This window comes from Eleutherodactylus coqui, chromosome 2 (genome assembly GCF_035609145.1).
Source record: "Eleutherodactylus coqui strain aEleCoq1 chromosome 2, aEleCoq1.hap1, whole genome shotgun sequence".
Classification (NCBI taxonomy): Eukaryota; Metazoa; Chordata; class Amphibia; order Anura; family Eleutherodactylidae; genus Eleutherodactylus; species Eleutherodactylus coqui.
This window is the reverse complement of record NC_089838.1, coordinates 222,967,917-222,995,402: the sequence shown is the minus strand read 5'-3', so window position 1 is coordinate 222,995,402 and position 27,486 is coordinate 222,967,917. Positions and strand designations below refer to the sequence as shown.

General features: G+C 43.0%; 1 protein-coding gene across 2 annotated transcripts in view; it reads left to right on the top strand.

The window, feature by feature from the left end:
* Positions 1 to 25,275, top strand: part of CHRNA7 (cholinergic receptor nicotinic alpha 7 subunit) — a 205,120-nt gene extending 179,845 nt beyond the window's left edge. For both annotated transcript variants that reach the window (XM_066589960.1, XM_066589961.1), the window contains exons 6-10: positions 8,113 to 8,280; positions 9,531 to 9,725; positions 12,425 to 12,511; positions 13,465 to 13,574; positions 24,615 to 25,275. In XM_066589960.1, coding sequence (XP_066446057.1) covers positions 8,113 to 8,280; positions 9,531 to 9,725; positions 12,425 to 12,511; positions 13,465 to 13,574; positions 24,615 to 25,139 — 1,085 coding nt within the window. In that variant the 3' untranslated portion in view covers positions 25,140 to 25,275. The remainder of the gene's footprint in view (positions 1 to 8,112; positions 8,281 to 9,530; positions 9,726 to 12,424; positions 12,512 to 13,464; positions 13,575 to 24,614) is intronic.
* Positions 25,276 to 27,486: the final 2,211 nt, after the last annotated feature.

Below are 27,486 nucleotides of genomic sequence, written 5' to 3'. Positions count from 1 at the left end.
ATCAGCACGCCCCTTAGAATACACTTGAGGGCTTCCCATTTAATTGGTGCCGGGGTCTGATCTGCTTGGTGTGTCTCCTTAAAAGTTTCAATTTCTCTTCTAAGTATTGATACGCATAGGGGGTCTTTTAGGAGATTGTCGTTGAGTCTCCAGGACTGACATCTAGGTGTGGACCCCCACCCCACTAGACCCCCAAAAACCGGGGCATGGTCTGACCACAGCAGGTCCCCATGTGAGCATGAAGGGGAGCTATCTAAGAGGCTGTGTGAAATCATAAGATAATCGATCCTACTGTAGGAGTTGTGAGCCGCTGAGTGGAACGTGTAATCCCGGGTGTCTGGATGTAGTGTTCTCCAGAGATCTATTAAGTGTAATGTATCTAGCTTTTTTTTGAGTGCCCTGGTTGCTGCCCGGGAGACGGAGGACTTACCCGATGAAGTGTCCACTTCGGGGTCCATTGCCACGTTAAGGTCTCCGCCCAGAATTATTCTCGATCCGTCCGCGAATTTGGCTAAGGCGGTCAGCACTCTCATCGCCGCGGGAACCTGGTTCTGGTTGGGGAGATAGATATTAGCAAAGGTGGTCACTGTACCCGTTATTTCAACCTTGAGAAAAATATATCTGCCCCCTGGGTCAATAAAGGAATCAACTGACTGGTATTGGAGCGTCCTATGTAGGGCGATGGAAAACCCTCCTGCCTTTCTCAGAGGGTCGGGACTATGGAGCCACTTGGGGTAGTACGAGGAGGAGCAAGTTGGCACGCTCCCCTCCCTGAAATGGGTCTCCTGTAGCATGGCTACCATTACTCTTTTTCTATGGAGGTGATAGAGGAGCTGTCGTCTCTTCTGGGGGCTGTTTAGCCCCTTGGCATTGTGGGTGCAAAATGTTAAATTCGCCATTTAAGCCTAGCAACCGGGGTGAATGCGTATCTCCCATCTCTCCTCAGGTGGGATAGGGGCGGGGAAGGGTAGAGGGGGATGACACAAGAGGAAACGACACATCGGGGAAGACCAAATAGGGGATAAACACGTAACTTAAGAACAAATAACATCTGGTAGAGGGCCGCTAGCGGTCCCCTAGAACTAATGGTTCGCCTATACTAGGCAGAAAACAACAGCTTAATTTAGCTGTCAGCCCTATGTGGGAGTGTGGAGGCCAAGGAAGGGTGGGCTCCCCCCCGCATCCCCACCCCGTCGAGAGTGAATCCCGTGTGTGGTAACCGGGATCGTTAAACATATGTGTGGGCGTACCCAGACCCGGCTACGTCAAGTTCGTCCCCCCTGCTAGTAAGATCTTGTGGCATATTCACCCTATACAGGCGCATTTAGAGAAGGGGGGGAAAGGGGTTATAGGTATAGTAGTGATATATGCATGGAAAGCGGAGAAGCAAGACAGTATGAGGTTGTGGAAAAAAAAAAAAAAAGTGGCTGCGTCTCTGTCACTCTGCCGCTCCGCTTCTGGCGTCTTCATTTCCCCCCTGGCGCTGGTCTCTACGTCGTCGTCTGGATCTCGGAGGTACCGATATCCACGTGTTTCTTGGGGGTGGCACCGGAAGGGAGCTCGGTGTTGGCCAATCTGGTAATCGGACTGGGGGCAGTTCCAGAGTTCCCAAGAAATGTGGTAAGTCCCCCAGTCCTCGGAATGTTGCTGCCTTGCCATTCTTGGCAGCGTGTAGTTGGAAGGGGAAACCCCAGCGATAGGGAATCCCCCTATCCTGGAGGATGGTCAGCAGCGGTCTCAATGCTCTGCGCAGCTGTAGAGTTCGACGCGAAAGGTCCGGAAGAATCAGGATCTGGGTACCCTGGAAGGACAAATCTTTGATGGTTCGTATTTTTTGTAAAATTAAGTCCTTATCTCTGTAGAAATGTATTCGGCAGACCACATCTCTGGGTCTGCTAGGATCTGAGGATTTCGGGCCGAGAGACCTGTGAATTCTATCTATTTCTAGTAAGGCGGCCTCCGGTCGCTTTAATATATTATTGAAGAATGACTGGGCCCAGCCTTCAAGTTGTGATGGTTCCACTTCTTCGGTGAGACCTCTAATCCGTATATTATTTCTCCGATGACGGTTTTCTAGATCATCGAGGTGCGTGTAGAGATCCAGGATCTGCTGGGAGTGTAGGTGTAGCTCTTGATCATGCGCCTCAAGCGTTTCTGTGACCTTCTCCTGGGCCTTCTCTACTGCCTCTACTCTCTGGCCTATTTGTCGTATCTCCTGCTGGAGAGACGCTACGTCCTTCTTACGTGCAGCCTCGAGTTGCTGGAAAAGGGTATCAATATGATTCTGTGTCGGTAAAGCCCTTAGATGACTTTTCCAGTCCCAGTCCTCTCCCACTTCTGATTCAAGGATTTGGTTGTTGGGTTCGCTCTGGGCTAGGTGTCTGAAGTTCGATCGCCCTGTTCTGCTGCCGGAGTTGTCTGCGCTGCCTGTCCCCAGGTTCGGTATGCTGTCTTGCAGCTCGGGAGTCTTGGGTTTGGCTGCGCTTTGGACATCGGTCTGTATGTATCTTCTCTGTCCCACGCTTCTTTGTGGTAGCGGGGCGCTGCAGTATGGATGTCCTGGTGGGCCATTCTCTGTCTCGGGCTGGTGGTAATCTGTGGGTTTTTTGAAAGGGGCTCTGCGTCCTAGAAGTTGCTCTGGCGAGCCGTGTGTCAGTGGGAGACTGGACCGCGGGGGAGCCTGATCCGGTTGCGGCACAGGGGATGTTGATGCAATCTTGGCCCAGTTACTGGGCTCGTTCTGCATGTTTGGCCTCTGTGGTGGCTTAGTTGTGATTGTGGCCTGCTCGTCTGCCAATCTGGTCTTTCTTTGTGATGCACTTTTGCGCAGCTGAGGGGAGCTCGGTCGTGGCTGGCTTGTGTCTGCGTCCGGCGTGCTTATGTGCGGGGTGTGTGCAGGGCCCTTAGGGGTGTCTCCTTGCCGGGAGGGCGGCTTTGGGGAGCTGGATATTGGTGGGGTACTGCTCTGCCTTGAGAGACTGTTTCCCGGAGGGGGGTGTTTGCCAGCCGGTCCTGCATCTTGCTGGGGGGGTTCGTCCTGCCTCGCTGGGTGCTGGTTTGGCTGTGCCCCCTTGCTGGGCTTGTTGCCTGTGTGGGTCGTTGCCCTTTTCCCCTGCTCCACTAGGGGCTCTTCTGCTGGGGATGGTTGTTGGGCTCTCCCCTTTGCCTGGGCTGCTCTTCCTGGCCCCTTTTCCCCTGCTGGGTGCTGCAGGTCTGCCTGTGGGGGGGCTATCTGCTCCACTAGGGGCTCTTCTGCTGGGGATGGTTGTCGGGCTCTCCCCTTTGCCTGGGCTGCTCTTCCTGGCCCCTTTTCCCCTGCTGGGTGCTGCAGGTCTGCCTGTGGGGGGGCTGTCTGAGCCGCAGGTGGCTCTGTTCCTGTGTTGGTGGGGTCTCCCCTTATCTCTGGGGCTGACTCCCTGATTCCCCTTGCCGCTCTCCCCTCCTCAGTTGCTATAGCGCCCTCGGCGCTTGCCGCTCCTCCTCCCCCCTCCGTTGTACTGCTGCTGCCGGCGGGTTCCGGCGGTCCGCCATCCGCCGCCGGTATCGTGCCGTTACCTCCTCTCCGCTCTATGTGGTGATCGGGGTCCGCTGCAGGGCCGCCCAGGCTGCTGGGCTCTCTCCCGTTTCCAGCCGGCTGGTCGCTGTCCGATGCCGGGCTGGGTTGCCGCTCCGGAAGTGGAGCGGGCGCCATCTTGGGAGCGCGCTCCCGGGACTCCGCTCCCGCTGTTCGTCTCAACAGGGTCGCAATGCTTCTCCTGGAGTCGTCTGAGGGTGTTGGTGTGACTCCTCTCTTCTTCCCCTTCGCCATTGTTGCGGTTTGCCGGGTCTGGGTCCTCCACGTGTAGGCTAGATGGGGCTGGATGCGGGAGCCGAGCTGAGGCACGTCTCACTCCTCCATTAGCTGGCCACGCCCCCCCAGATTTTAACTTTTTTTTACTTTTACGTGATCGCCGTTATCCACTGGATAGCAGCAATCACGTGACCAGGGACCAAGTACCCCCCGTGAAATCTCCAGCTATGTTTAGTAGTCCGGAGCAGGGAGGTTTTAAATTACCTTGGCAATCTGCGGCTTTTCGCATGTGTCCGCCATCTCAGCTACAGGCTCATGCGCAGAAGTCGGGGGAATATCCACAGATAAATTCATGGGCCTTGGGTATGTAATTTGATCTCCCCTCATGGATATGATCCTTGAGGGGAGATGAAACTTAAAAACTTAAAAAAATTTTTTCCATTTTTTTTACACTTTTTTTTAAACTCTAAATGATGGCTATTATCCATTGGATAACAGCGATCATGTGACCGGGAACCGCATATAGCAGTCCCTGGTGATATCGCTCTGCTCTCAGCTGCACATGCTAGCCAGTAGCAGAGGGATTGAAAATTTCCTGGGGCATGAGCCCTTTTGCGCACGTGCCTGATGTATGACGTTAAGCGCGCATGTGCAGAGAACGACATCAGGTCCTGGAAGAACCAGATCACCGCAGGGCATCGTGGAGGATGGGAATGAGTATTTTCACTTCCCCTCATGGATCCGATACATGAGGGCAGGTGAAACTTTAACTTTATTTAACTTTTTTGAACTTTTCCGTGATTACTGTTATCCATTGAATAGCGGCGATCACGGTCCCAGGGACTGGTCACCGCAGTCCCGATTGACATCTCCTGACTCCTGGCTAACTTCAGTAGCTGGGAGCCAGGATATTTCAGATCCCCCGCGCCGATATGGTCTTCTGCGCATGCGCCACCATTTTCCCTTAGGTGTGCAATACACAGCCGAAGGTCCTCTTGGGACCAGATCATAGCGGAGGATGGGGGTAAGTAGTTTCAGCGCCCCTCAAGGATGCGTTCCGTGAGGGGAGCTGAAACTTTAACTTTTTTTACTTATTTACTTTCATGCCATCGTGCTATTCATTGGATAGCGCCAATCGCATGATTGGGGGTCAGATATCTCAGCCCCCCATGACAGCTCCAGGTTGTTGGCTACCTCCAGCAGCCGGCAGCATGGAGCTGTCATGTCCACAGCTCACATGGCTTTAATCATCAAAGGAAGCATGTTTTTACGTCCCTGAGGACTGAAGCCCACTTTGCAAGGGCGTAAAAAGGCAATGGGTCCTTCAATAAGGGGTTAATATGTGCACTCTTTATTCTAGGATGAGTTTCAGACCCAGTGGCACGGCAGCAGCAATTTTAGTGTCCCACAATGTTCAAGTTCACTTTGTAATCCTAAAAAAGACTTGATTTTGCCATCTCAAGTTAGAATAGAAAAATGTAGTAAGTCAGTGACCTATCCACCAATCAATAGCAGCAGGAGATTGATCCTTGAGAAGATTGAACATGCACTGTAGAAAAAGGGGATCAGACATCAGTTTTGGGTAGCTCCTATGTGTGTAGGCAATGCCCATCAACTTAGTTGTTGGTGGAACTTAAGTGTTTGCCTTCATGAGAGAGACCACACAGGACACCAGCAGAGGATGAGCCCCAACAGCCTTTAGGTTTTGTAGTACTTTTGATGTACTTTACCATTCTTAGATGTACATTTTTTAATGAAAAGTCCATCTGTTCTGCAACAGTGGCAACATCGCATTCAGAGAATTGTAATAGCTGCACATATTTGTTAGTTTTATTGTCCATTAATATAATAGGTTGTTTTCCACTGTTTATATGCAGTGGTCTGAATAATGCCATTGTTTCACTAGAAAATGAAAAACATAATATTTCTATGTAGATCATTTCCTTTTCTTTGTGCATTTGGCATTTAAGGGATTTAGTCCAAATTTTAAATAGAATATTTATTTTTGTGTATGGAAAAGTATTCTTTTAAGTCTATACTAGAGATGAGCGAACATACTCGCTAAGGACAATTACTCGATCGAGCATTGCCCTTAGCGAGTACCTGTCCGCTCGGAAGAAAAGGTTCGGCTGCTGGCGGCGGGCGGGGAGCGGGGAAAAACGAAGGGGAGATCTCTCTCTCCCTCTCTCCCCCCACTCTCCTGCTCACTGCCGCAACTCACCTCTCACCCACGCCGGCACCCAAATCTTTTCTTCCGAGCGGGCAGGTACTCGCTAAGGACAATGCTCGATCGAGTAATTGTCCTTAGCGAGTATGCTCGCTCATCTCTAGTCTATACCTTTAATCCATGAACAGATATTATGACGTATTGAACATATACCCACAGTTTGGAAAGCACCGATCTTACACATAGCAATTATACTTATACAATGCTTATACTTAAGCCCTTAACACTCCAGGATGTACATTTAAGTTATAGAGGTTTGGGGTTTGTATGAAGGGTGATCGGGGATCGCAGCTGTTAACACTATAAATGCCACTGTCACTTCTGACAGCAGTATTTAAATGCTCCAAACCAAGTTCGAGGGGCCCGTTTGGTCCCTGTGAGGAGATCACCAGGTGCCATTTGGTTGCCATGGCAGTCAGAGGCCTTCTAAAAGTCCCCAGGGCTGCCATTGATAGATTGCCAGTCAGATTGCGGTATAATGTAGTGATAAAACCATTACAAAATTAAAAACCAGTTCTAAAAAGTATTATCAATTATTCAAAACTAAAAGATAAAAAAAACCTTTTGCCATATTTTAATAAAAAATCTGAGTAAAAAAAAACATATTTGGTATCGCTGCATCCAAAAAATTCTGATCTATTAAAAAAACACATTATTTATGATGCACGGCAAACATCGTCAGGTAAAAAAAAATTAACAACATCAGAATTGCACTTTTTTTGCTCACCTTGTAGCCAAGAAAAAATTTTACTAAAAAGTGATCAAAAAGTCTTATGCGCTCAAAAATTGTCAGAATAGAAACTGCAGCATGTCCTCCAAAAAAAACAAGCCCTCACACAACTACATCAACAAAGTGATAAAAAAGTTATGCCTGTCAGAAAAAGGGGGACGGAAAATAATTTTATTTTTTTCCAAAAATTCTTTATTTTTTAAAAGTAGTACAGCAAAAAAAAACTATATAAATTTGGTATTGTAGTAACTGTACTGACCCGTAGAATAAAGTAATCATGTCATTTTTCCTGCAGTGTGTACACCGTAAAGAAACAAGAACCCCCCCCCTAAAAATGTAGTTTTTTTTTCATTTCACTCCACTTTTTAAAAAGTTTTTATATATTATATTGTACATTAAATAGCAACATTGAACACTCATCCCTCAAAAAACAAGCCCTTAGACAGCTACGTTGATAGATAAATAAAGGAGTTATGATTTTCTAAAAGTGGGAAGGAGAAAACAAAAATTAAAAAAAGGTCCACCTCCTTAAGGGGGTTTTGTCATTACAAAAATTCAATACTTACCTATTCCTCCCCAGGCAGCCTTCTTACCACATCTTCTCCTCAATGATCTTCTCTAGTCCCCTGGGTCACCTCACTTACAACAGCTGACCAGATGGCTATAAAATGTCTCATTGGATAACTTCATAGAAATATCATGTAGTATCATCCATGGTTTATAAGTGCCCTGTAGACAAAGGTAGAGAGAGTCAGCCATGGAATGGTGTTGGTGAAGTGTACTTTTGACCTTTTGTGCTGATGACCATCGACTCCCCCCTTCCAGATTGATTTGCCACATATCATGGATTCTAAGTATAACATTGTTTTGCTTTTCCGTATCTTGCTGATTCCCTATTTGTATATCCTGTTTGCCGCTTTTCATCTTACATATCTCTTTAGATCATATTTTTGTTGATAACTTGGATGTCTTTTGATATATTGCATGTATAGCTACTTAGTATTACTTTGATTAATATTTGGCCTGTGTGTGTGAGCCCATTTCTTCTCGCAGTGGAACTCACCTTAAAACATGAACAGTGTTTGCAATTTATATGCTGTTCAAAAAATGTAATCTGTAGCAATATGTACCAATGTTTTCTTGCGCTCATATCCTTTGTTAAATACTATTAAACTCATTGTTAAATATAGGCAGATGTAAAATGTAATCGGATCTGAAGAAATTATTGGTTTGCACAATACATCAAATTTTGCTTAATATGGAATGATTAAATTGTATAAAGTCATAGGGTATTTGTAACAGTTTTTCTATTAAGTAGGACCTGATACAGAACCTAATTTTCTCCTTACTTGGTCTGTTTTTTAGGAATATTCAAGAGCTCCTGCTACATAGATGTTCGCTGGTTTCCTTTTGATATCCAAAAATGTAAACTTAAGTTTGGATCTTGGACTTACGGGGGGTGGTCCCTGGACCTACAGATGAAAGAAGCAGACATCTCTGAGTATATCTCTAATGGAGAGTGGGATCTTGTTGGTGTGTGTTGAATTGAGAAGTATCACTGTACTGCTTGAGATTATTCTTGTCTATTGTGATGTATGCTGCTGCCATTTACAACTGCATGCTCTTGGCAACGGTCTATTAAAGAAGACTCACATATTTAAAGGGGTTGTCAAAACATAGCAACATATCACCTATCCACACATAGAGGCAGATGAATGGCGCAGCAGTGCACACACATGACCGCCATTCCATTCATATTCAGGCAACAAAGTCTATTGCCTGTACTGTGGCCAAGCAATTGTAATAAATCCAACCTTCATTCTTGATATTATTAAAGAGGTTGTCCAGTTACCGGACAACACTCCCCGGATAGCTGTACCTACATTCAAATAACAAACAGAGCAGTACTTACACCTCTTCTGCCGTTATGATCCCGACATTTGCTATGGCAGATGATGCCACTGGAAGTCAGGTGACTGCTGCAGCCTCTTATTGTTCTGAATTCCTGGTATCATGGCGCCCAGGATCTGATCACTGCTGCTAAGAAAACAGAGGATGTCCCTGCAACCTCTGATTGGCTGCAGCAGTCAGCTGACTTCCAGTGACATTATCAGCCATAGCAAACGCCAGGACCATGGCGGGGCTACAGTAGAGGAGCGGTAAGTACAGTCTGTTTGTTATTTTAACACAATTATAGCTATCGGGGGAATGCATCCGGTAACTGCACAACCCCTTTAGTTGTGTTCATTGATTTTCTGCTATTGCATTGTTGCAGGGTACTGGTGTTAGGTTGAGGGAGACCAAGAAGTCATGCTTTTTTTGGCCTTGTGTGGCGCAGTGTTAGGGAAGCAGAAATGCTGAAGGTTGGAGGTTCAATCCCTGTGTGGTTCAGGTAGCCGGCTCAAGATTGACTCAGTCTTCCATCCTTCCGAGGTCAGTAAAATGAGTACCTAGTTTGCTGGGGGTAAAAAGATGACTGGGGAAGGCAATGGCAAACCACCCTGCAAAACAGTCTGCCAGGAAAACGTCACCCTAGGAGTCAGTCATGACTCGGTGCTTGCGCCAGGGGACTTTACCTTACCATTTAGATACAGGGTTGGTGAATCTTTTGCACAGGTGAATGAAAATCTAGTTATTACTTTGCCATCCTGTGCAATAAATCTGTTATCTCTATGATTATTATTAATATTAAACAAATCATGTATGTGCATATATTAATATGCTGATTAATAATGAATGAAGTTAGAGAAAAAAGTGACAAAGAAATTATATTTTCTCTCCAGGAGTTCCAGGAAAACGGGGCGAGAGTTTTTATGGATGCTGTAAAGAGCCGTACCCAGATGTGACATTTACTATTACAATGCGAAGAAGGACATTATATTATGGACTGAACCTTCTTATTCCCTGCGTTCTAATATCTGCACTTGCATTGCTCGTGTTCCTTCTTCCGGCAGACTCAGGAGAGAAGATCTCACTTGGTAAACATGCAGTTACTTAAAAACAACTTTGAATTTCACTAGACTTGAAAAGTATAGAATTTGAAATCTAGATTTGAGAATACACTTAGCAAGCAGAGCTATTATTCAGCAAGATGCAGCCGTTGTAGGTTTTATTATTCAGGACATTCCATTGTAAGGCACCCTTTTGGATATGCGAGTTCAATCTTTTCTTAAACCAACATTCATTTTTATATACACATCAGTTGGAATGCAAACATTCTGTTCTGTGTATGGGGATATATTTTATACTGGAAAACATTTTTGAATGTTTTATGTGCTCTGCAGGGCAGCCAGGTATTTGCTATGAAAATCTTGGGTTTTGATAGTAATACAGAATTATTAGATTTTGAAGCAGAAACATTCAGAAACATGCACTTTGCTCTCCTAAAATGATATATCCCCCAAGAAGTTAATAATAGAAGTGCTGCGTACATTAGGCAAATTGCTCTCAGTTAACTGAATGCAATGATTACTAACAGTTTGTAATGCATTCATTTCACTGATTGGGTTGTGAAGCTGAAAACTCTGTTTACACAGGCATATTCATAAAGTAGATCTAAGGACATACTCTATATATTCAATATATCCACAGACCTGCTGGGAGGGGACATGTCTGTGCAAAAGAGAAATTAGCTGTAGTCCAACATTTAGATAATTTAGCAAAGTTGTTTATAGTTACATAGCTGATAGGGTTGAAAAAAAGGCATGGATCCAGCCTATAATTCTTACATGTTGATCCAGAAGGAAGGAAAAAACCCATATAAGATGGAGGCCAATTGCCCCATATTAGGGTAAAAATGTCTTCCCATCACTAAATATAGCAATCAAAATAAAGCCCTGGATTGTATCAATGTCCCATTTACAGAAATATAGTAGCCAAAACTTGTGATATTATTAATTTCATGTCCTTCTTGAACTTGTTCAATGAATCAATCTTCAAAACACAATCTTGGTGTGGCACAGAGTTCCATAATCTTGTTGCTCTTAGGCCGCTTTCATACAGCCAAGAAAATTGCGAGATTGGTGCATTGTACAAATGTGGTCATACACATGAGCGATTTCTTTTTTCCTGTATCAGATTACAATGCCTACACAGAACCAAATGTCCTATCTTTGGTTATTCCCTTGGAACAGCTCGCATAGCCTATTGTTTTCACTCAGACTGGCAAAGCATTGCACGGCATGCAAGGTGCACATGAGTGCCACGCAAGGCTTCCCATTGAAAATGCCTTGCATCCCACAGGGACATCGTACTTTGGTGAGCATCCCATAGCGCACTCGCCCGTGTGAAATTAGCCTTATGAAAACGAATCCCTGTCTGTGATGTTGATGATGTCATATCTTATAAAACGTTCAAACATTTTACGGACAATAAAGGTTAAATTTACTGGCCTAGAATTTTCGCGTTCACTTCTAGACACCTTCTTATATAATGGCACCACATTAACTATGCGCCAGTCTAGCAGAACAGACTCTGTCGCTATAGAGTCCTTAAACATAACAAATAATGGGCTGCCTATCACAGTACTTAATTTCTGCAGAACTCAGTATTTGTTTTTAACACAGCGCTGCACTTCTTGCTGGGTTAACAGGTGGTATTTAATGGGGAATTTGCATTGTTCCTAATTACATCATCCATCACTGGATTTCCCTGTGTAAATACATTTGAGAGGAAGGCATTTAATAGCTTGGCCTGAACAGGAGTGCTAGGGGATCCGGTGAGGTGAGTATGACTTTTCCAGCCTGGTGAGCAGATTTTTAAAAATTAATTTTTGCCTTTAAACCCCTTTAAACAATTTATTGTTATCCTTTATTGCGCAATTTACCATTTAATTTAACCACCTATGTCTCTTCCTGATATTATAGCATCATTTTGTTCTAATAAGTCCATGCTTATAGCACCCGGTTTCCCTGGATTTACAAATTGAGCTCTTGAGTTGTAAATTAGTTATTGAAGCAAGCATCGTATCATTACATGGCCAATTTTAATTGACCTTTGCCATTCCAGAGTCTGAGAAGGCTGAAAACTACTCTATAAGCTGGGAAGTCCTCAAGCTAAGGGCAAATTTGTGTATGGATGCTTTATCACTTTATGACAGCAGATAGGGCCCTTACGGCGTGCAATTATTTTTTCCTACATAATCTATAACATAAAAACTTTCAACTGCCTAAAATATCAGAAGCATACAGAGGCGCATAGATTTCTATGGGTGCCATATTATGGATCTATAAACCTGAAGCTTAAATAGGATTTTTAGCAATGTTAATGGACTGGTGATATGAGGGATAAATGCTCTTTAATGAATGCTAGTTGCTTCTAGGAAAGGCAGATAAAAAGAGCATTAAGACCTTGCTAAACCTACACTTATAAACTCTACTTTATTGCAATCAATGTCTCCAACTTTTTGCAACCATTTCACCCAAGATAAAAATGACTGCAGTAAAAGAGTTATTTCATGACATGGCTTATCACAATTTATGGGAGGGGAGCCCTGTGGTAAATGGCTGTGTCACTTCGGTAGCCTTGAGGAAAGTGTAAGTAGTTAATATTTTATTAGGATTTAGGATTTATATACTTTTCTTGCTGACCCTTTCACTGCATTTGGGTTTCTAGAAGTAAAACAGATTCTTCCCCTGTTGTTGTTTCACTCTGATTATTTTTTGTTACTTTGTTTTAGGTATAACTGTACTTTTATCTCTGACTGTATTCATGTTGCTGGTGGCGGAGATAATGCCAGCTACATCCGATTCGGTCCCGTTAATAGGTAATATTATTTAACTATGTAGATAAACAGGCAGACAGATGCACGATGAATAGAGATGTAGATTGGATAGGAAAATATGGAACTGGCCATGAACAGCTGAGCAAAAATTCATTTTAATGATAATTAAATGATACTTCGGTATTGTGTTTTTTTTTCTGTAGTCATTCAGCATAATACAGATTAAAAGTGATACCCAATTTTCGATGTCTCTAGGAAACATAGAAAAATTCAGTAATGATGTGATGTGTTGCATATTGAGCCATGAAGCAGGTACAGAAATGTTAGATTGGATTTGCATTGCATTACAGGGCATTTGCATTGCAATTTGCTGCTATGGTGCTTTCATTAGAGAGTGTGAATATCTGAAATTCCTATCATATATTGCAATGCTTTAGTCGGCTTATGGTAGTTTTCAGATGGCTGAAATGCAGATACATTTTTGCATTCTTGTTACAATTGGAATATTTGGACTTCTTCGCTTCAGTAAATGCCCGATCCTTTGTTCTTAAGGGAGAATAAGTCACCGTCAGACGTGTCTTGGCAGCAGCTTATTCCCCACTCCCCATTGAGAACACATGCAAGCACAGTTCGATCAAGGGAGGTTAGGGGGAAAATAGCTGTTGCTAGTGATGGTGATAACGCCAGCCAGATCCGATTCAGTTCCGTTAATAGGTAATATTATTTAACTATGTAGATAAACAGGCAGATAGATGCACAATGATGTAGATTGGATAGGAAAATATGGAAGGTCTATGGGCTATTCACTAAAGGGCCCATGGACATTCAATAGCTGTCAGCTGATTTACAAGCATTCAGTTGACAGCTATTGACGATCTATTGGCCTTTTAGTGAGCAAAAAAAAAAATGACCTTGTATATAATATGATAAAATAGTTTGCATATAAAAGCATATGTATTTATTATAGTCTTCGATTATTATGTTATGTTTTGCAGCACAGTACTTTGCCAGTACAATGATAATTGTGGGTTTGTCAGTGGTTGTAACGGTTATTGTCCTGCAGTATCATCATCATGACCCACATGGAGGAAAAATGCCAAAATGGGTATGTTCTTAAATTTATGTATACTTTAAAATGCAGATTGTGACTATGTACATATGTAGTAAACTTTAACTTGACATATAACACATTGCATGTTATTTACAATGTCAAGTTAAACTTCGCTATATCTGCAATTTTTGTTTAGAGATCTATTAGAGATTTATTAAAGGGAAGACTAGAAGCAATGGGATGAAACTGAAAGGGAGGAGACACAGATTAGATATTAGAAAAAACTTTCTGACAGTGAGGGTGATCAATGAGTGGAACAGTTTATCACAGGAGGGGGTGAGTTCTCCTTCAATGGAAGTGTTCAAACAAAGGCTGGACAGACATCTGTCTGGGATTATTTAGTGATCCTGCACTGAGCAGGGGGTTGGACCTGATAACCCTGGAGGTCCCTTCAAACTCTACCATTCTATGATTATATGATTAAAGTGAAACTTTTGTGCAAATATAGGTTTCCAATTGTAATTAGTGCTTTACTTACTAAGCAGCACTTAAATAAATGTGGCCAGTTGTCTGCCAGCAATCCACCACCAGTGACTGACTTTTCTTGATCTTTCTATTCCTTTGAAGACATGCAACTAAGGAAGATGGAAAAATACCTCTACAGCACCATCTATTAGATGGCAGCATTCCTTCAAATCAAAGTGACTTTATAACAAGTCTTAACAATGAATGGGAATAGGAAACCTGGCTGTTTCAGAGTGATTGCCCCTCATCAGTGTGGAGCAGGCTTCTGGCTTAGTTTGTGAGAGGCCTATGTCGTGGGTCAGGAGGGGTGTTGTGTCTCCTTAAGGAGAGCACTCAAAAAGGGTGTAGTGTCTCCACACACTTTTTGGGTGCTCTCCTTAAGGAGACACGACACCCCTTTGAAGACAAGGCAAAGTCACTCATTATAACATAGTATGCAACTGAGTGATGGAATAATGCATCTGCAGCACCATCTCTTGGAAGGTAGCTTCTCTATAAGTCAGTGTCCAACCTTCTAACATTTCTTACAACATGAATAAGGATATAAGCCAAATCAAAATCTTCTCCTAATGGAAAAGACAACCATTTACATGTAGCTATTTTATGGTTCTTGCCCCTCATCAGTGGGCAGTAGGTTTTCTGGTTGGCTGGGTGAGAGGCCTGTGATATGGGTCGAAAGGGGTATACACTGACTAGTAGGTGTGAGGAAGCTTATAAAGCCATGCAATGCTCCTCTGGGAAATTTGAAATGGGAGTTGGTACAATGCCTGTGCAGTGAATTACAGGGAAGCTACCTTCCACTGGGTGGCAATGTCCAACCTTCTATGGTTATCGTTTCCTTTTGGAGAACATTCTGGTTTGGCTTGTAATCTTACTCATGTTCCAAGGCCTGTTAGGAGGTTGGACATTGACTTATAGGCTACCTTTCACAAGATGGAGCTGTAGAGACATTGTACCATTTACAATTTACATACCAGATTTCCCAGGAGAGCATTGCATGGCCTAGAAGTCTCCTTATGCCTACGTGGCGCTCTCTACAAGGACAAACACTACCCCTCCTAACTTACTATACCTTGTAGTACCAGTAGGATGAAGAGTCATGGCCGGTCCTCCAGTATGGATTATGAGGTTTGGCTATCAATTTTTGTAACGCTGCAGTTGGTAGAGTGGGAAGGGGTCGGGTCGAGAGAAGAGACATTGTTTCCTTGTTGGAAGGTATCTTGAAATATTAATAGAAACATGACTCTAGCTTTGCCTAAGTCAAGCATATTTGTAAATCCATTGGAAACACTTTTGCTCCTGATGTGTCTTCAAATTGCCTCTTGTATACTGATTGTAAGATGCAGCATGGGGTTAGAGTATTTCTAAAGCTCATGTGGTTGTAAGTGCAATTAAAAATGACTTGCTTACAAACAGGAAGGAAAATCAGCATGTGCAGAATAATTTTAACTAGTACAGTATAATTTTAAGTATCCTGCATTCTGTTCATGTATGAAAACATTTACACTGACATTTGTAAGCTTTACAACTAAGTATACTGCAAACACCAGAACTCCGAACAGACGTTGTTTCTGTCTCACAATATGGAAATAAGCACTGTGGGTTTGGATCTGCTATGATGATGCCTGCTAATGCTTAGTAGATACAAGTATTAATCAGCATATGTTCATTTATTTACACTGGATATACAAAAGTGCATTTCATTATAAATCCTGAAACTATTATCTATAAGATTGAATTTAATAGGATTGTATGAGCCTGGAGACAGAGGTCTAGATTTCCAGAAACGCCAATAATCTTGTACATACAGTTAGTTGTTCCTGGTATAACAACTTAACCCCATTCAAGCAACAAGTGGTGAGCTGTAATACCCGAAACAGCCAATAGGGGATACACCCCTTACCTCAGCCATGCCAAGAGTGATTACACCATCTTTCCTGCCTTCCATACCTTGGACTGTGCGTTAACCCCTTAGTGACTGGCTTATTTTGTACCTTAATAACCAAGATATTTTCTTAGTTTTTTCAGTGTTGTTTTGAAAGTGCCATAACGCTTAGATTTCTTTTGTCTACATAGCTATATTATGGCTTGTTTTTTATGGGACATTTTTTTTTTTCAATTGCACCACTTTGGGATACGTGTAATGCGTTGCAAAACTTTTCTTAATTTTTTGGGGGTGGGGGGATGTATAAAAAAAACAAAAATTCCACCATATTTTTGTGGGGATTTTGTCGTATTGGCGTTCACTGTGCGGTAAAAAAACCCAGAAAACTTTATTCTCTGGATCAGAACAATAATGACAATTAGAGATGAGCAAGTATACTCGCTAAGGCACATTACTCGAGCGAGTAGTGCCTTAGCCGAGTATCTCCCCACTCATCTCTAAAGATTCGGGGGCCGGCACCGGTGACAGGTGAGTTGCGGGAGTGAGCAGGGGGGAGCGGGTGGGGGAGAGAGGGAGAGAGAGATCTCCCCTCCGTTCCTCCCCGCTCTCCCCCGCCCCCCGCCAGCCCCCGAATCTTTAGAGACGAGCGGGGAGATACTCGGCTAAGGCACTACTCGCTCGAGTAATGTGCCTTAGCGAGTATACTCGCTCATCTCTAATGACAATAACAAGTTTTGTTATTAGTTACTGCTTTTGTACACTAAAAACACTTAGAAAATCAAATAGTTTGTCTGTCGGCGCAAGACCCAGAACATTTTTATTTTTTCAGCGAAAGAGCGGTATGAAGACTTATTTATTTGTTGGACGTCTACATTTTATTGGTACCATTTTGGTCTGAGGTGAACGCTTTGCTCATTTTTATGCCGCTTTTTAGGAGTAGCAAATAACTGTAACTCTAGAATTGTTTTTAAGTTGTTTTTTTTTTCTTTTATGGAGTTTTAAAGTTTTAACACATTTATGGAGGTTTAATTTTTTTTTACTACTTTTATATTCTTCCCTCTTTGGTTCCTTAGAAGTGATAAACAGGCCAGAAGTTCCCACTACTAAAATCACCACTTTAAGGCCACCTGCAGATGGGCGGAAATTCTGGGCAGGATTTCCCGTGGAATTTCCGCCCTTGGAAGCTGCCATAGGATTGCGTTAGCAAGCGCAATCCTAGGCAGACGGCCACGGTTTGTCCGCGTGAAATCCCGCGTGGCAAACAAACCGTGGCATGTACTAATTCTGTGCGGGGCTCGCAGAGCCCCGCACAGAAACGTCACTCACCGGCCGCTGGCTCCGCTCTGCGCATGTGCCTGCTGCCCGGCAGCCGGCACATGAAAGAGCCGGAGCTGAGGGGCGCAAGTGAGTACGTGCTGCTCTCTGCAGGGGCTCGGGTCGGGTCCCGCAGCGAGAATTCTCGCTGCCTAATCCGGATCCACTATATGAAAGCAATGTTGTTAGTCTGGAAGCCCAGATATTAAAACACATAAAAATGTAAAAGCATGTATATAAAGCATGAAACGAATAGTCAATGTAGCAAACAGTAATATTCAAAGCCAACTCAAGTTTCATTGTGACGGCTTCTTCCAGATACAGGGCAGCTAGCATGAAGTGGCTCTCGCCTTTCCTCTGATCGCACCCACCTTGCTGTAACTTTTAAATTGATGCCAATAAAGTGAAGTACCTCTAGAAACTATAACTTATTCCTGTTGATTGGATTATGCTCAACTTTTTAATACAAATCCTTGCAAATTAATTTTGCTCTGTGAACTCCTGTCACTTTGATTTACGGAAAGATGTGTCATATTTTTATGCTAAAACAAGCAATTTCATATGTGTGGTTTGATTTAAAATTAATCCAATCGCTGTCGGAGCACAACTGGAACTCTGTCGTAAATTGTCAGTACACTGACTTCAAAGTAACAAAGTAGAGCTACAGTCACACTGGGGAAACTTATTGGTCCTGATGAAGAAATAAGACGTGAGCGCTGATATTGGGAAGGCTCTGCACACAGAATAATTAACTTGTAGGAGGAATTTAATATAACTACAAAAAAAATCATCATAAGGGCCTAAACAGATGAATGTGTTTGTGAAGATTTTTGCGTGGTGAAATACACGCCCCGTAAAACGTGACAAAGCAAAGCCATTGGTTCCAATAAGTTCGTTCTCACGAGCATGTTTCTTGTTCGCACATTCTGCATGTCAGAAAAGATAGACCCTGCGCTATCATGGTCCGTGTTACGCAGAAAGCTGCCATAGAAGCCTTTGGCAGCTTAAAACAAGAGAAAAAGGGAAGGAGTTACATTGCGTGAAATGCAGGAAAAAAAAGACAATTTGCCCTAATTTTGGTTTAAATAATCATTCTATTCTGCGAGAAGGGAATATCACCTTTCATCAAAGGGGTTTTCCAGGGAAATACTATTGATGACCTATCATCAAAATAGTTGATTGGCCGGGGTCTGTCGCTCGAGACCCCGACAGATCAGCTGAGCCAGTGCATGCTGTCAGCGCTGCAAATGCACAGAGGTCGGAGCTGAAGCAGCGGAAGTCTCTGCTCCGACTTTTGTGTAGTGGCCGACACTTGTAACTGCAGGCACAGCTTGCTTTTATTTCAATGAGAGCTGGCATAAAAGCGCCTGAGACTCCTATGGGAGCCTATGCTAGCTGCCCAGAAAGGAGGTGGGAGGGAGTTTAGCAGCGTCTCTGTGCACTGATGCATTTTAAGCCAATACATCAGAGGGGCAGCGTATATCAGCCGGGCGTGAAAACCTGGCCAATATACACCTGTGTGAATAAACCCTTAAGCCGCCCTTTGGGTGCTTTGACAAGTGGAAGAATATTCTGCCACGGAAAATCCACACCTGATTCTGCATGTCTGACATGCAGATTTTGACACAGATTGGTAACGGAATTTCGCCATTTGTAAATGCGAGACAAAATCTGCATGTCTGACATGTGGATGTAGCTATGTAGTTCACTGTGAGGCTGAATTTGGATCAGAGGAGGGGATTTCCTGCTACATGTGAGTCCCTCTCCTATCAGACACAAGCACCTGCAATTCTAAATATTTTTGAAGGGTAAAAGAGCTTAATTGCAATTATTTACCCTGAAATGGCATACGCTTGCGTTTGTCTCTAGTATATTTTCAGTGGGCTGAAAACCGTGTGACCCTTCTAGCCTAATTATTATGCTGTACCCAGCTGGTTCTCTAGATGAGTCATACTATAAAACTATGGGCAACCCTAAAGTTGTGTGTTTTTAAGGAATCATAAAGTCTAAAATGTACAATAAAAATCTTTAGTACCTTTGTTCATCTGTCCGTAGGCTGAAGCAAAAGCACAATTTGTTTTTTGGATGAATCAAAGTTCTGATTTATACATTCATAAGTCTATGCTCAGACTGAATAGGAACAGTTTGTGCATGTACAACTACTGCACTATGTCTTGCATGCAGATTTTGTGGGGATTTGTCATGAAAATGGCCTAGTAAAGGCTTTGACAGATGAACGTATGTGCAAATACGCTCGCCACAACGGTACATATTTGCGCATTAACAAGGTTTGGAGATGGCAATACTTAGGCACGATTAGTACGGTAAATTTTGCACTCGCTATGCCAGTTCACACTTGCGTGATGCTCCCTATTAAAGCCTAATAGGGACCCACTGTTTTTTCCCTGTGTTCTCGGCAGGGTCACCCCCTTTTCTTTCATTTTTTAACCCGCTGTAAACTTGTATGGCAGCTTTTTTGCATAAAATGTAGAAAGGCAGGCAAGACCTATCTTTTCTCGTGCACAGGAATTACGTGGAATAAACACACTCATAAGAACAAACCAATTGAAATCAATGGGTTTGCTTCATCACGTTCTATGGGTATGAGTTTCATGTGTGCAAAAACGTGTGCAAACACATTTGCCTGTTTAAGCCCTATGAATATTTTGTGCACAAAATAGAGCAGGTCCTATTTTTTGCGCCCACCAGAACCGCATGCACGAAAAAAAGAACTGAGAAGAACTGTGAATTTGTTGTCAGACCCAATCAATTTCTTCTACTTTCCATAAGAACATATTGGTTTAGAATGATGATAAAGATATCAGTCTTCACTATGTCTTTAGGTGCCTGGTGTCATTGCTTTGCATTGCATTGCAGAGAGTGACATTGCTAACATGTTGGGTACAGTGTAACACATCTTTGGATACGGTTTTATGGCATTTTTTAGTTGAAAAACATCTCCTACATGGGAAGTCAAGTAAAAATCAGTTTTTAAGGGAACCTGTCATATCCCCGCAACACCATGCATCTAGTAATGGTGCGGGAAGGTGACAGAGAACCAGGTGAGCCATTTTTTATGCTCACCTGCTCCCAAGATCCAGCAATGTCCTCCTCTGAAATTGGCACATGGCACAAAAATCTGACTCTTTGCAGAATTTTCCTATACAAGTTTATGGGAGAGGGAAACACACAGGACTCGGAAAAGAGTTACATTGTCTAATAGCACCCGGGCATTTTTTCCCACGATTTGCGGATAACTGATGCGCATCCGCAAATAGCGTGACCGGGGCCGATGATTCGCTGAAAAATCTGCACCTGTCATTCAATAGCTGAGAGCTGCCTCTGATTGGTCCCTGCGCTCAGCCAATCAGAGGCAGCACTCACTCACCCATTCATGAATTCATGAATGGGTGAGTGAGAGCTGCCTCTGATTGGTGAGGGCTGTGACCAATCAGAGGCAGCCCATTCAGCAGGCGGTGATTTTAAATCCCCGCCTGCTGAATACTACAGAGAGCAGTACAGGAATACTGCCGGCCGGACGCGGCTGAACTCTGGCTGCAGAAAAAAGGTGAGTATACTTCTTTTTATTTTTACACATTTGCAGGATGCTTTTCAGGGAAGGGCTTATATCTTAAGCCCTTCCCCGAAAATTCATACAGCGCTTGCCGGCAGCCCATTGCTTTCAATGGAGCCGGCTGTATTGCCGGCTCCATTGACTTCAATGGGAGAACATTGTTCTTCTCTGCCACAGTTGTGGCACAGCTGTGGCAGAGGAGAACAATCTTTAGTATATGTTCGCAATGGGTTGGCGCTGCTGCCGCCGGCCCCATTGAGCGCATATATAGAACACAACAATTCGCAAAACGCAGATAGGCGCATTCTGTGAATCGTTGTGTCCTATAATTTATCGCACCTCCGCATAAAAAACGGACATGTGCCTGCTCCCATTGGGATGCATTGGGTCTATATATCTGCAGATCGCAAGCGCGTCTGCAGATCGGACCAAAAGACGCCCGTGTGACCGAGCCCTTAATATGGATCTGTATGAAGGACCTGTTTCAAAAGACATTATATCCATATGTTATCAATTTTTCATTTGTATTTGCCTCCGATTGGGAAAGTACTGATTGTATAGAATAGAAAAGAATACAAATACAGAGGCAAAGTGTGATTGTTCTCAGTAAGAGAAACCAAGTAATCTTGTAGATGTGATACCTTCTAATAGCTAACAAAATTATACATGATATTATAGCGAGTTTTCGGATCTTCTAAGGACCCTTCCTCAGGCTTAATGAAACTGATTTGGATAAGATTATATATATATATATATACATACATACACACACACACAAATGCAGAGACTGATGGCACTTAAAACAATACCAGACAAGATAAGCAGTGAGGTAAGTATACTTAATAAGTCCACTGCTAAGGAATGTGACAGTTTTATGATGTGTGTTATCTCTCCTTCAAACTGCACATAAGGGATATGGAACAATACCTTTGTAGCGCCACCTATTGGATGGCAGCATTCCTTCAAATCAATGTATGAATTTTTATGAAGTTTTTAAAAAAAACAAAAATTGGGAAGAGAGACAACGCCAATAGGACATCCCTCTTGACCTCCTTCAGACCTTTCATATTCTCCACTGATGCAAGAGCCCTGCTCCGAGGTTCATTTCATTCTTGAGGGTACCAAATACGGAGGCAATAATGCAAAATATAGATCCTGCTGCATTTTCAAAAAACGGATGTAAAATAATATGACCATGTGATTGGTTCTATAAATTTATATTAGCCCTGTATTACAGTTCTCTGAACATGGACATAGTATGGAATAAAAAGCGCTCTTCTGAAAGTGACCTTGGAGTGATTGGTAGCAGTTAGTATGTGCATTAATCATAATGCAAACAGTTTAAAAGATGAATAAAACTTATGAACAGGTAGCTTAACAACCCAGATCCATATGTTAACAGGAACCTTTAGTGATGATTAGGTTTTAATTTCTGTACTGCATGGTACAGTGATTATAATGTAATGTAAATTGCTTCCTTCAAATCAATATTCAAACTATTGAGTAATACGACGGCTAAATGCATTGAGTGCATAAAAACCATAGCCCAAAATGAAAATCTTATAGAACTGGAACTGTCAATGTGGCATAGAATTACATATATCAGCATTAATCTTTTGAATGCCAGTCACTGCCACCTACTCACTGATCCTTCCCAGGCAGCCACAAAGCATGCAATAGTTATACTACTGCTCTGATGGAAAAGGAAATATTTTTTCTCTGTATACTCTGTAACTATTTTTTTCCAAATGCCAAGTTCCACTTTGTTTCTTGAAAGGCTGCACAGACTGTCTCCATCTATTGCTTTTACAGAAATCTTAATATTCACTGCAAGCAAAAGCTTAGCCTGTGAGTTTGGAAATAGATGTTAAAACTGAATAATGAGATGCTTTATCTTAGGAATGGCATCAGTAATGTGACTATGGATGAAGATTCCTGACTGCAGACCTTGACTTCATTACACTTTTCTATATTCCCAACGTCTATTTGTCCTTGTGCTTCCAAGATTAAATAGTAACCCTGTTTATTTTCTGGCTTGCATAAATATTTTCTAGAACTAACACATTGCTTAGGCTCCGCTCACACTTCCATCAGGAAAGTCAATCTACTGTAATAGGAAGAATAGCGCAGCTTGCAGCCTATGAAAATGATGGACCCTGTGGTGAAACTCAACTGACCCCATTAAAAGTAAATGGGTTGTGTCAAGCACTGCTGGTGCCCATCATATGATGGAAACAGCACTATAATTTTCATTTTTATGCTTTAATGGTATAGAAAAAAACTGAAAATTGAAAGAACTTTTAGCAAAGCCTTAAAGGTGTATTACCACCTTTCAGGAGATACCATAAAAGTCTAATAGATGCAGGTCCCACCTGTAACTACCTAGAGCTCTGCCCTCCATGGCCCCCAGCCTGGCTATATAGGAATTACCAAAACAACTGAAACATCATAGCTCATTCACTTCTATGAAAGTTACAGAAATAGTGTAGCACAGCCACGCTCGGGCATTATACTTCCTGCCAGTCACCTCATACAGAGGTATTCCCATTGTGGCTGTGTTCGGCCATGATGAAAGAACTCCTTTTAATGATGCCCAAACATAATGCATTACTCAATTTTGAAATTTTACTTGACATATCAAACTGTCAACTTTTATGTTAATGGAGTCCCTAGGATTTCCATTGGGTATTCAGGTATTTTTGATGGCAAAAACTCTGAAACCCTGATGGACTCCACTAAAATTATAAGGGTCCATTAGGATCTGCTGGTATTGAAAACAGATCTGGAATAGCTGTCATGTCTCCATTATGAACAGAAGCCATAGACAGTAGTATGAATAGAGACGAAAAACTAATCAGACAGCCTGACTGATAGTTTTTGAATTTTTGAAGACGGTTATTTCACTGAAAGAGGCAAGAAAGTTAAAGGGGTTGTCCCGCGAAAGCAAGTGGGGGTATACACTTCTGTATGGCCATATTAATGCACTTTGTAATGTACATTGTGCATTAATTATGAGCCATACAGAAGTTATTCACTTACCTGTTCCGTTGCTGGCGTCCCCGTCTCCATGGTGCCGTCTAATCTTCAGCGTCTAATCGCCCGATTAGACGCGCTTGCGCAGTCCTGTCTTCTGTCTTCTGAATGGGGCCGCTCGTGCCAGAGAGCGGCTCCTCGTAGCTCCGCCCCGTCACGTGTGCCGATTCCAGCCAATCAGGAGGCTGGAATCGGCAATGGACCGCACAGAAGCCCTGCGGTCCACCGAGGGTGAAGATCCCGGCGGCCATCTTCACAAGGTAAGTCAGAAGTCACCGGAGCGCGGGGATTCGGGTAAGTACTGGACGGTTTGTTTTTTTTATGCCTGCATCGGGTTTGTCTCGCGCCGAACGGGGGGGCTATTGAAAAAAAAAAAAAAAACGTTTCGGTGCGGGACAACCCCTTTAAGACTAGAAGAGTAAACTTTCACTGATACAGATATAAAAATATAGAGAAAATATAGTTATTTCATGACGAAGTTAAAATTCTGCACTTGGCTACTGATCTTTCATGGCTGAACATTGTCAAGTGTTCATTAAGCTGTAAATATAAGGCTAGTTCTCATGTTCTTCAAGGTCTAAGATGTAAGAAATCCTTGCTGGAATCCTAGGGTGTAGATTGCATTCCAGCATTTGTTTGTAGCAGTTGTCCATCAATATCTTGTAACACAATAGCTTTTTCTGATTAGAAAGCCTGAAGTAACCTTTGATGTGTTATTGTAACATTGCTAACCTTTCCGTCTTACTTTTTTTATGTTTCTCAGACAAGAATAATTTTATTAAACTGGTGTGCGTGGTTCCTCCGAATGAAGAGACCAGGTGAAGATAAGGTCAGACCTGTCTGCCAGCATAATAATAAGCAACGGCGATGCAGCATGACAAGTGTTGAAGTTAATACTGTAAGTGGTCAACAGTCAAGTAACGGGAACATGCTGTACATTGGCTTTCGTGGTCTGGAGGGCATCCATTGCACACCTACCACTGATTCTGGAGTAATATGTGGCAGGATGGCCTGTTCTCCAACACACGATGAAAACCTTCTCCACCACGCACGTCACACAGACGGGGAACATGACTTAAGCAAGATTTTGGAAGAGCTGCGATATATTGCTAACAGGTTCAGAGATCAAGATGAAGACGAATCGATATGTAATGAGTGGAAATTTGCAGCCTCTGTGGTAGACCGGTTGTGTCTTATGGCTTTTTCTATCTTTACCATAATTTGTACTATTGGAATTTTAATGTCTGCCCCAAATTTTGTAGAAGCCGTGTCTAAAGATTTTGCTTAACTTCAATTTGTATTTTTCTGGAGCCATGTTTTCCACCTGATTGAACCTTTTCTATACAATCAATGCTCAAAAGGATATCCTATGCTCACATTGGGGGCACGCATGACTGTGGGTTGGTGCCAACTGACTGTAACTTCCTAATGTATAATTTTTTATTTATTTTATTTTTTTAAATTAATTCAATATTTAATTACCTATACTATAGAGGGTTCGTGACTTTGTTCCACCTGGTCACCAATATGCATAAGAAATGCATAGTAGGTTATGGTTGAAACCCTGATTGTTGTATACAGTATGTACTCTAAATACTCAACAGTATAGAGTTGCATTATCCTGATTCTCTAGCACTTGAGCACAGTGTTATATATACAGTTATTTACAGATCATCATATATTGTTACAAAGTACAGCTGAATTGGCCAAGAATAAAGATTATGACTAGAGATGAGCGAACGCGTTCGTCCGAGCTTGATATTCGTGCGAATATTAGGGTGTTCGGGATGTTCGTTATTCGTAACGAACACCATGCGGTGTTCTGGTAAATTAAACTTTCTTCCCTGAGACGTTAGCGCTTTTTTTTGGCCAATATAAAGACAGGGAAGGCATTACAACTTCCCCCTGCAACGTTTAAGCCCTATACCACCCCCCTGCTGTGAGTGGCTGGGGAGATAAGGTGTCACCCGAGTATTGAAATCTGCCCCTCCCGCTGCTCGCTATGGATGCATTCTATATGCGCTCAATGGGGCCAGCGGCAGCAGCGCTGACCCCATTGAGAACATATAGAAGACAAATCCTTCTTCTCTGGCAGAGCTGTAACAGCTGTAGCAGAGAAGAACGATGTTTGCCCATTGAATTCAATGGAACCGGCAATACAGCCGACTCCACTGAATGCAATGGGCTGCCGGCGATCGCAGGATGAATGGTCGGAAAGGGGTTAAATATATAACCCCTTTCCTGCAATTCATCCAGAAATGTGTTACACTAAAAATATATACCGGCGTATAAGGCGACCGGGCGTATAAGACGACCCCCCAACTGTCACCTTATACGCCGGTAATACAGTGGAGCAAAGAATAAAAAGCATTACTTACGTTTTTAGATGATCTGCGGCGCTCCTGCAGGCTGTCACTCCCTCCTGGTCCACGGCAGAGTATTGCTTTCTCCACGAAAGACTTTAAATCCCTGCCTCCAGAAAGACACGTGCCTTCAGCCAATCACAGCCAATGACAATGATGTCATTGAATGGCTGTGATTGGCTGTGTTTCTGGAGGCGGGGATTTCAAGCCTTGAAATCCCCGCCTCCAGAAACACAGCCAATCACAGCCATTCAATGACATCATTGTCATTGGCTGTGATTGGCTGAAGGCACATGTGCTTCTGGAAGCAGGGATTTAAAGTCTTTCATAGAGAAAGCTTGTCTGCCGTGGATTAGGAGGGAGTGACAGCCTGCAGGAGCGCCGCAGATCATCTAAAAACGTAAGTAATGATTTTTATTCTTTGCTCCACTGTATTACCGGCGTATAAGGTGACAGTTGGGGGGTCGTCTTATACGCCCCGTCGCCTTATACGCCGGTATATATTTTTAGTGTAACACATTTCTGGATGAATTGCAGGAAAGGGGTTATATATTTAACCCCTTTCCGACCATTCATCCTGCGATCGCCGGCAGCCCATTGCATTCAGTGGAGTCGGCTGTATTGCCGGTTCCATTGAATTCAATGGGCAAACATCGTTCTTCTCTGCTACAGCTGTTACAGCTGTGCCAGAGGAGGACGATCTTTATGCTGACAGTGTGGGGGGGGGGGGGGGCACTCTTGCCGCTATTGTGGCTTAATAGTGGGACCTGTGAACTTGAGATGCAGCCCACCATGTAGCCCCTCGCCTGCCCTATCCGTCACTGTGTCATTCCCATCACTTTCCTGAATTGCCCAGATTTTCACACATGAAAACCTTAGCGAGCATCGGCGAAATACAAAAATGTTCTGGTCGCCCATTGACTTCAATGGGGTTCGTTGTTCGAAACGAACCCTCGAGCATCACGGGAAGTTCGTTCCGAATAACGAACACCCGAACATTTTGGTGTTCGCTCATCTCTAATTATGACCTTATTTTTGTATGTAGAAAATTTGTATCAAATGTAGAAAAGTAATTTAGTGGAAGGCACATATATTTGGTGTAAACAATCATATTCTTGTGTATGTATGGCTTATATTTAGTCAGATACCTACAGCGGGTAGGAAGACATATGTCTAAAGGGATGATGTCTGCTGTAATATACTACAAAGATTTCCGCGCCATGATGCAACCTTTTTTGCGCTCGTTTTAGCGCATTTTACTGTAATTTTTGT